This window comes from Hipposideros armiger, unplaced genomic scaffold (assembly GCF_001890085.2).
Source record: "Hipposideros armiger isolate ML-2016 unplaced genomic scaffold, ASM189008v1 scaffold_109, whole genome shotgun sequence".
In the NCBI taxonomy this organism is placed as follows: domain Eukaryota; kingdom Metazoa; phylum Chordata; class Mammalia; order Chiroptera; family Hipposideridae; genus Hipposideros; species Hipposideros armiger.
The window spans coordinates 3,793,584-3,802,889 of NW_017731459.1; the positions used below are offsets into that span (position 1 = coordinate 3,793,584).

General features: G+C 48.3%; 1 protein-coding gene and 1 long non-coding RNA gene across 7 annotated transcripts in view; one reads left to right on the forward strand and one right to left on the reverse strand.

Annotated features, from left to right (window-relative positions):
• LOC109385203 (uncharacterized) overlaps window positions 1–389 on the reverse strand; it is a 7,813-nt gene extending 7,424 nt beyond the window's left edge. Inside the window, exon 1 of the long non-coding RNA XR_002124569.1 lies at window positions 218–389. This is a non-coding gene — a long non-coding RNA (uncharacterized LOC109385203). The remainder of the gene's footprint in view (window positions 1–217) is intronic.
• A 3,706-nt stretch (window positions 390–4,095) lies between these two features.
• On the forward strand, window positions 4,096–8,639 carry TMPPE (transmembrane protein with metallophosphoesterase domain). Of its 6 annotated transcripts, none has more exons than XM_019647145.1 (2): window positions 4,096–4,351; window positions 5,914–8,639. In XM_019647145.1, the coding sequence occupies exon 2, from the start codon at window positions 6,545–6,547 to the stop codon at window positions 7,895–7,897; it is 1,353 nt and encodes a 450-aa protein (XP_019502690.1). In that variant the 5' UTR covers window positions 4,096–4,351; window positions 5,914–6,544; the 3' UTR covers window positions 7,898–8,639. The 6 variants fall into 6 exon arrangements, with proteins under 6 accessions (XP_019502690.1, XP_019502694.1, XP_019502689.1 ...); XM_019647149.1 differs by having other exon boundaries at window positions 4,098–4,351; window positions 6,436–8,639; XM_019647144.1 differs by lacking the exon at window positions 4,096–4,351 and adding an exon at window positions 4,560–4,647.
• Window positions 8,640–9,306: the final 667 nt, after the last annotated feature.

Consider the following 9,306-nt stretch of genomic DNA (forward strand, 5'->3'; position numbering starts at 1 on the left):
AGCAACAGCGGTTCAAGTCCAGCCCGAGCTGAGCAGCCGCTGAGCTGCCAACAGGTAGCAGGATGGCTCAGCTTAAAAAAAAAAAAAAAAAAAAAGGGATAAAATTAAACTACTAGAAAAAAAGGAATAAAAACGGGCATATAAAATTCACATCCACCTTTTCATTATTAGATTCAACAAAAAAAACTTTCGCAAATCTCCACCAGTTTCTAACTACCTGCTTCGAATTGCTGTGCTTATCTCAGACTACTGGGCCTCGGGCCTCGCTTTTGAGTAGTGCTGGTCTACGTTAGCGCATGTACCATCATATTTCGTTGTGTCTATGAACATCTGTCTCATTGGAGATGAGTCCCTACAGGGCGACAGCCTTCTCGTGGTCATTTCAAGTCCTCCGCAACCTGGAGCAGAAGGTTTTACATCCAGCACACTATACATGCACACTTGGACACGAACTAAAAAAACGAAGTATGGGCAGAAAGAAGCCTGGCCTTGTAGAAATAACTCAGGCTCGAAAGTCAGGCACTGTGACTTGAGAGACTCCATCAAGTAGTTTAACTCCACTGGGCCTCTGTTTTCTCATCTGTGAAATGTGGATAATATCATGCCACTCGGACCCTGAGGCAGATGGTAAAGCATTGAGCACAACAATGGCTATCATTATTGCTAGTTCAACTGCCATACAAAGTCAAGTACATAAAATTTCAGAAACCAGCTACAATCTACAGCCTCTAGGCAAGCTTTTACTGTAAAAGGCCAGATAGAAAAAAAATCTAGGTTTTGTGGGCCATAAGGTCTCTGTTTCAATTACTGGACTCTGCCACTGTAGTATGAAAGCAGCCATATGCAATAAGTAGAGAATTGGGAGTGGCTGTGTTCTAATACAACTTTATTTATGGACACTGACATTTCAATATTGTTTTCAAATGTCACAAAATATTATTCTTCTTTTGAATTTTTTCAACCATTTAATAAAGTAAAAATGACTCTTAACTGGCAGGCCATACAAAAACAGGCCGCAGGCCAGATTTGGGTCACTGGCTTTAGTTTGTTTAGCATACCCCTGTGCTAAACACTTTCTGCCTCAATTCAGTTAAAAATGCCTACTGACTATTATCACCTTGGGTCATTACGCTGGGGAAAAGGAGGGAAAAGTTGAATCTGCCATTTGCTAAGGATTTTTAAAAAAATTATTTTGCAGTAACTTGGACTTAGAAAAACATTGAAAAAACAGTACAAAGAATACCTTGATGGATTCCTCAAATGTCAACATTTTCCTACATTTGCTTTATGGTTCTGTGTGTGTGTCCATACACATTTTTCTCTGAACAGTTTGAGAGTCAGTTGCAAAGATGGTGCCTTTTTCTTCTTTTCCTAAAAAGAAACACATTCTCTTCTATAACCACAGTGTACTGACCAAAATCAATAAATTAATACAAAATTATTTTTTAATCTTTAGGTCTTGTACCCTTATCAAAATCAGGAAATTAACTTACAGGCCTAATTCTGATTTCATCAGCTCTCCCGCTAACATCCTGCATGTGCCAAACATCTTGTAGTTACCACCTCTGGCAGCTTCCCCGACTATCCAGTGAGTTTCAGACTATTATCCCTATTTTACCAACGAAGGAACTAAGGTTCGGAGAGTTTAAGTAACTTGCCCACAGTCACACAGTTATTAAGTGGCAGAGTTGGAATTCCAACTCAAGGGTGGCTCCAAAGGGTGGTTGGATTGCCTCCAAAGCCCTTGCTCATTAGTACTGGCTGAGGATTGCAGAGTTTGGAGAGGATTTCACAGTACATAGAGAAGGACTCTGTATTCCAGGCAAGCAAACAAACTGAGAGAGAGGAAAGCCAGTCATGATTTCTCTGACTCTGGAGTCTGAGCAAATGGAAATTATAGCTATTTTGTTACACAATGTATACTTTTTGGGGGGAAACACAGCTAAGGTTATTTTTTAACTTTTTAGAAAGTTAAAAAAATAACTTTTTAACTTATTTTAAAAACAGATACAGAAAGTGTTTTTTGTCATCCACTACAGTCCTCTGCTCTACCAACTGCGCTGTCAAAGGCCTCGCTCAGAAAGTGTTTTTTAACTTTTACTTGTGACCACACAGCTGGTCAGGCAGTCTCTAGGTATTCCCTCTGCAGTGGTTCACAGTGCTTTTGTTACTCTCTGGATTATCTTGATTTGTGAGTAACTTTTGATTTTTCTGGAGCTCATTGCCTTTTTAATCCTGTTCTAGATTCCATATTCAAAAATCTTTCCAAAAAAGTTATATTTTGCAGCTTTTCTTTAATTCCCTAAAAGCCAAAGCTTCTACACACTCAAAGATTTTCAGTCTGCCCAAGTTATACGTTAAAACTCAGGTTGGGGCTGAAAACAAAAGTAGTAGGTTTAACATTAGGATGACTCAGGTTTTTTCCTTTAAGTTTGAACTGGGCTTTCCCGCCCTTCTTTGAGATACCGACTGTTATGAACACAGAGATGATTGGTTGGATTGTTTTGTATTGAGGAACCTGGAAAAAAAAAAGTCTTGGAAAGAAGTGAATTTTGTGGTATGTCAACTCGTATAACTCAACAAAGGTAGAAAAATTAAATGTATATATTTAACAGTGATTTCCCTAAAGACTCTTTCCTCTGAAACTCAATTTCGGTTAAAGTTGAGACTTGGGCAGTGATAAAAAGGAGGGATTTTCAGGTAGTGCTGGGAACCAGCCAGGAACAGGTTTTTTTTTACTTCAGACTCAGAGCTAGTGGTAACCAGGGACCATGGATAAGTTAACTCACATCGCAAAGCCTTTGTTCTCCCAAGTGTAAAAAGAGATAATACTACAGTCATGCATTGCATAATGACGTTTCAGGCAATAATGGACCGCATATACAATAGTGGTCCCATAAGGTTATAATGGAGCGGAAAAATTCCTCTTGCCTAGTGACGTCATAGCCACTGTAATGTCATAGCACAACATATGACTCACATGTTTGTGGTGAAGCTGGTGTAAATAAACCTGCTGCCAGTCATATAGAAATGTAACACACAATTGTATACAGTACATAATACTTGATAATGACAATAAATGACAATGTACTGGTTTATGTATTTACTATACCATGCTTTTTATTGGTATTTAGTGTGTACTCTTTCTACTTATTAAAAAGTTTGCTGTAAAACGGTATGCTCTGTTATGCCAGCACTGGTCTCATACATCTCTTGTTTGCTGCATCTCTTGATCACGTCATTTTCTCTTGTCCTTGATTTAGTCTTACGTTTTGTACAGTAATATGCTGTACAGGCTTGTAGCCCAGGAGCATCAGGCTGTACCTTACAGCTTGGGTGTGTAGTAAGCTAGACCACCTAGGTTTGTGCAAGAGCCCTCTGGGATGTTTGCACAATAACGAAATCACCTGATGTTGCACTTCTAAGACTGCATCTCTTTAAGGGGAGCATGACTATTTCACCCTGATTTGACAGATCTGCCTACATCTGCCACGCGCGGATGTGGAGAGATTCAAGTGCAAAATTGAAAGGTGGGAGGTGTTGCTCTTCTCTCTCAAAATCCAACAATGAAGTAAAAATGCTGCAGACCCTGGTGCCTTGAGGGTTGGCATTCGGAATGATTTTACCACAGCTGAACCATACCTCTAAATTTATCAGTAACCTAGGACAGTGGTTCTCAAGCTTTAGCATGCAGGAGAATAGCTTGGAGGGTTTGTAAAAAATACAGATTTCTGGATCCCATCCCTAGAGTTTCTGATCGAGAGTTCCTGGGGTGGGGCCCTGTAATTCGCGTTTCTAACAATTTCCAGGTTTACGGTTAGTCCAGGGACCACACTTTGCGGACCCCTGGTTGAGAGTTTTTCGGAGAGCGCCGCATGTCTGGCCCACTTAGGCTTATCTGTTCTCAACTGCCCGCTTCTGTCCTCTGACAGCCAGGGAGCCAGGAGACCCTTGTTCAAGTCCAACCCCCGGGCGCGTTATCTAGCTGCTGACAGCCGGACCTCCCGATTGCCTTTCGAAGGCGTCTGGCAGAGGCCGACAGGGGCCAGATAACACTACCCTGCAGTCACGCGGCCGCGCGAGGCCCCCAGGCTGGGCCGCGCCTTCTTCCCCGCCCGCGGCTCTGCTGTCACCAGGCGGGGCACGGGGCGGAGCCGGCCCCGGAGCTGCCGGCAGGACCGGCTAGGGGCGGTGCCAGACCACGGGTCCTCAGTCAAGTGACGCCGAGCGGCTGGCCCGGGCGCCGACTGCGGAGTCGCCGAGAGGCTGGAAGGTGGACATGCTGGGGGCTGTTCGCATTCTCTGTCTGATGCTGGTGTCGCTGCTGCTGGACAGTGCGCGCGGCTTGCATGTAAGTCCACAGGACCCCTGGCGCGGAGATGCATTGACAGGGGACATGCTGGCAGAGGACGGGGCTGGGGCTGCGGCCAACCGGAGTCCCGCAGGACGGTGGGCCTGGGACCCGGGGATGCACCTGGGCAGGCAGGCAGCCTGCGGAACGCAGGCAGTGGACTGGTCCTCCCGCCGGGGGCGGGCCGGGCGGGGCGCGCGTCCTTCCCGGTAGCCCTGTCGCTTGTGCGTTCCGCTCCAGCCGCGGGTTTCTCTTGGACCCACTTCCCCACGAGTGCAACGTGTGGGTGAGATGAGGTGCGCCCAAACGCTTCCAGCTTTGCCATTTTCCGGGAGGGGGATTCCAAGGAGCGCGCGTTATTAGAGGAAGCTTTGGGCTTTGGTTTGGGGCGCCCTCCCTTGTCCAGTTTGTGCTCTGCGGAGCGCTCCGGAAGGAGAAAAAAATGGGGTCAGAGGAGGCCCCCGCCTTGGGAACACTGGATTAATTTCCTTCGAGGTGTTCTCTTTTCAAACATGTCGTGCTCTTCTCGTCACCCCCCGTCCTATCCTTTCTGGCTTGGAGTTTCTCCGTCAGGGTTTGGCGGTCCAGGCCGAAGGTGGACGAGAGGCGGGCTGCAGGTGGCAGCCAGCGTGGCTGGAGGGAGGTCTGGCTGGGCGGGTAGGTTAGGGGTCGTGGGGGGCGTGCACGGTCAGCGAACCAGTTTTGGTTCCGCCAGAGTTTGGGTGGGCTGAGTCGAGGGCATGTTTTTAAGTAGAAGATGGTGAAATTTGGGCCGGTTGCCTTGTAAATTACACCCTTCCATCAAAGGCTTTGAATAACGTGCCTAAGAGCAAAGTCATACAGTTCTCTAAAACCTAGGGCGAGAATCTTAATCGTTTGTAAAATGGCTGCTGAATATGTTTTAATTTTGGATTCCTCTTGGGAAAAGGTCGCCTCAAATTATTTGCTAATCCCTGTCTGCCTGGTCTATGGTACCCTCCGTCCCATTTTTTTGTTTTTTTTTGTTGTCTAGTAGGGAGTTCTGGGGGAGACCGAGGGGGTGAGAGCTAGCCAGTTGTGAGAACCCCTGGCCAGGGTGGAATTGGGATAGTTCCAGGAAACAGCAACAGAGAAAGATGGGAGGTTGTGGGGGGGAGATTTTAACCAATAATTAGGAGAGTTGTGTGAGGGGAAAGATGGATTTATGGATGAGGAGCTGGTGGACCGGGCAGTCCCTTCATTAATGGTTGCGCAGCATCATGTGTTTGGGGGGGGTGGGGGGGAGGATGCCCTATGACTGCCATGCCCAAGACCCACAGAGGGAGGCTGGCTTCACCCCAGGAATTCTTAGGTGTCTAGGTGTCCCTCCTGGGCCTAGAGCTAAAGAAAGATACCAGCCCAAGAGCTTTCCGTGGTTTCCTTGTTTATATTTATCTAGAACAGAGGTTCTCAAACTTTAACTATGCTAGAAATTAAAACAGACAATTTAAAACTATTAATTTATTTAAGAAATAATAAATCTATTACATGTTAAGAAACCTATGTTTCTTTGAACAATAACAGTATTTCTCCCCAAATTTTAGGGCGAAGAGTGGTCTTGTTTTTCATTTTTGCAAATCTCTTTCATGTCTGTCTCAATAGATGACAGTCGGATTCTCATAGCTACTTCTGCTTTCGGTCTTGCTGTAGCGCACGTCACATAGCCTCTGGAAAACTCGACTGTACGCTCATGAGAGAATGAGAATGGAAAAGTCAGTTATGGCTTAGTAGTATTATGAAAACAGTTTTGACTAAATGGACCCTCGGGCCTCCCCAGACCACACTTTTGAGAACCAATGACTTAGAATAATGTATATCTTATTATAAAAGAAATTCCATATGCATTGTGGAAAAACTTTAAACATTCAGAAAACTGGGGAAGAAGAAAATGAAAACTGCCCATCATGTTACAATACAGTGTACTTGTATTTTAGTAATCAGGTGTAGCCACTGACGGGTGGCTTGGATTCAAGGCAGGTTGGGCAGATGTAAGTGGTTTTCAGGGTTTGAATGGGGACAAGAAAGCTCTGATATCCGACAAAGCTGACGCCGGTTCCTGGTTGCAGGCGGAGCTGACCTGGAACCTTCACCTTGGCCACTGTCCTTTCTAAGGAACTCACCTTCCCGAGCCCGCCTGCACAGAACTGACAGGGAACCTTCTTAGGAGCAGAGAAAATGGTGATCATCAGGCAGCTGCCCTTGGGTGTGAAGGCCGCCCTGGCTGCAGGCACTGTCTTCGTGTCCATGGTTATCTCCCGCTCCTACCTGGCGGAGAGCCTTGAGCTCAGGGCCTGGCGTTGGCTGTTCCGCCTGCAGCTCGCCCTGTTTGCCAATTCGCTCATGCTTATTGGCTCCCTCTACATCTGGCGTAGTGCAGTCAGCAACCTTAGCCATTCCCCAGCCGCAGAGTCGGCCTGCTTTCAGCTTTGGAAGATGGCTGTTGTGACATTTCTGGCCCTGGCCCATTCCAGTTTCTTCACCATGCTCTTTTTAGTGGCCGAGGAGCCCTACCTCTTTTCCTTGGCTGCCTACTCCTGCCTTGGGGCATACATCATCATGGTCTTCTTCCTCTGTACCCTCAGCGGCATGGAGCAGGCCTACCAGCTCTTGGCCTGGCGCAGTGGCAGGGTTGTGGGCAGCCTTGACAAGACAAGGAAGCTGGCACTCAGGCCGGCCCTGGCAGTGGTGGTGACCGCCGTGCTCAGCATAGTCGGGCTTCTGAACGCTGCCCAGCCCCCTGCTGTGAAAACCGTGGAGGTGCCCATCCACCAGCTGCCCCCGTCTATGGACCACCTCAAGATTGTGCTCCTCTCAGACATTCACTTGGGCCCCACTGTGGGCAGGACCAAGATGGAGATGTTCGTGAGGATGGTGAACATGCTGCAACCGGATGTCACCGTGATCGTGGGTGACCTCTGTGATTCAGAAGCCTCGATCCTCCGGACGGCTGTCGCTCCTTTGGGCCAGCTTCACTCACGCCTCGGCACCTACTTTGTCACAGGGAATCACGAATACTACACGTCAGATGTCAGCAACTGGTTTGCGCTGCTGGAATCCCTGAATGTCAGGCCCCTGCACAATGAGAATGTAAAAATTTCTGCCACACAGGCCCAACGTGATGTAGGTGGTAAGGATGACGACTGGATCTGCTTGGCTGGGGTGGATGACATCGAAGCAGACCTCCTACACTACTCTGGCCATGGCATGGATCTCGTGAAAGCCCTGGGGGGCTGCAGCCCAGACCACACCACCATCTTGCTCGCTCACCAGCCCCTGGCTGCCAAGAGAGCCCTTCAGGCTCGGCCAGATATTAACCTGATCCTTTCTGGACACACGCACGCTGGGCAGATCTTCCCCTTGAATGTGGCGGCCTACCTCCTGAACCCTTTCTTTGCTGGTCTCTACCAGGTCGCCCAGACCACATTTGTATATGTCAGCCCAGGCACGGCCTACTATGGGATACCCATGAGATTGGGGAGCAGGGCGGAGATTACAGAGCTCATCCTGCAGCGGGCACCCTCACCCTGACCTGCCCTGTCCGCCTCTCACTGCCCTTGCCCGTCATTCTCCAGCACGCTTCAGAGCGACTTGCCTGCTTTACTCCCTCCAGCCTTTCCTGCCCAGCCCTGCCAACACACCCTTGTCACAAGCCGGGCTTGAATAAGGATTTGTGGTGGGGCTGCCTGGCAAGTTCAGGCAGGTTAACTCTGTAGATGGCCAGTTGCTTCTTTATATGCGTGTGTGAGGCCACTAAAATCACATGCGTAACAACCAGCATCTGTTTCCCAGATGATGTGGAGTAAGCCATCCTCCTCTGCAGAGCTCACACTAATAAATCGAAAATGTGGGGTTGCTTGAAAGGGGTACTGCTAGAAAGAGGAGGGAAGGAACTCAGAGTGTTGTTAAACGCTCTTTAGGACTTAGGCAGTTTCCAGAATGATTGATCCAGAGCTTTCTGGGGAAGGGGCATGTTGCTAGCTAATCCGGAAGAGCAGGCAAGAAGGCAGTCCCTCTGGCTGCTGGAGAAGAATGTTTTCTTTTCCCCCTTGGTTCTATCACAGTCACCTTTATTGAGGGCATCCGCTAAACCCGCAGGAATTCAGGGCTCATCCTGGCCCAGGCCTTGAGTGATGCTGTTTAGCCGTTTGTGCTCCTGGGCCTCTGGGATTGGGTGTGGGCAGGAGAGAAGGTGAGCACTGTGGTGGGTGATGGTGAGAGTACTGCTGCATAGGAATTCCGAGGTTGCTTGCCCCCCGTGTCTCCTTTTATACAACACTTGAGTGTGTTAATTAGCGACAGGCTACTTTTCCCTATTTAGAGGTGAGGAAACTGAGGCAAAGAACCGTGTAGGAGATTCTGGGCTAGAAGACACGTCTTCTCCGTCCCCATGAAAGTGTTCTTTGCACTGTCCGATGGTTAAGTAGCTGTATCTGTTACAGGCCAGTGCAGGATTCAAACAGTGAACAGTGTAAAGAGAACACATGGGCCTATGATCTTTCACAGGGGTTTGCTTGAGGCTGATTTCCATTCACGCATAACCACGTGGGCCAGGGCCTGGAAGGGAGTTTGGCTAGTTTCAGTGTAAGATGTCTGTTACATTGAAGGAAGAGTCAGGAAGCTGGGATCCCCCACCCCAGGTTTGGGTCTGATTTTTTTTTTTTATGAGAAACAGGTTCACTGTCCCCCAGTGGGGAAGTTGCATGGGGAGCGGTAGGGCTCTGTGCTCTGGCAGGGCCTCGAGGCCTTCTCTCCCGCAGGGCCCTGGCTGTGGAATGCTGGGACTGTCCTTCCTACTGGATAGCTTCCGACCTCCTGGCCTGACCTCATCAGAGCTATCCTAGGGCTCTGGCCACAGAATCACAGGGCAATCTCCGCTGGCTGATAGACGCATAGAAAAACAGGCAGAGGTTACCCCGGTAAGGTTATCACTGTGTCCG

Excerpts from the sequence above, each read along its gene's own strand:
- TMPPE (XM_019647145.1), top strand. The coding sequence starts at position 6,545 with ATGGTGATCATCAGGCAGCTGCCCTTGGGTGTGAAGGCCGCCCTGGCT.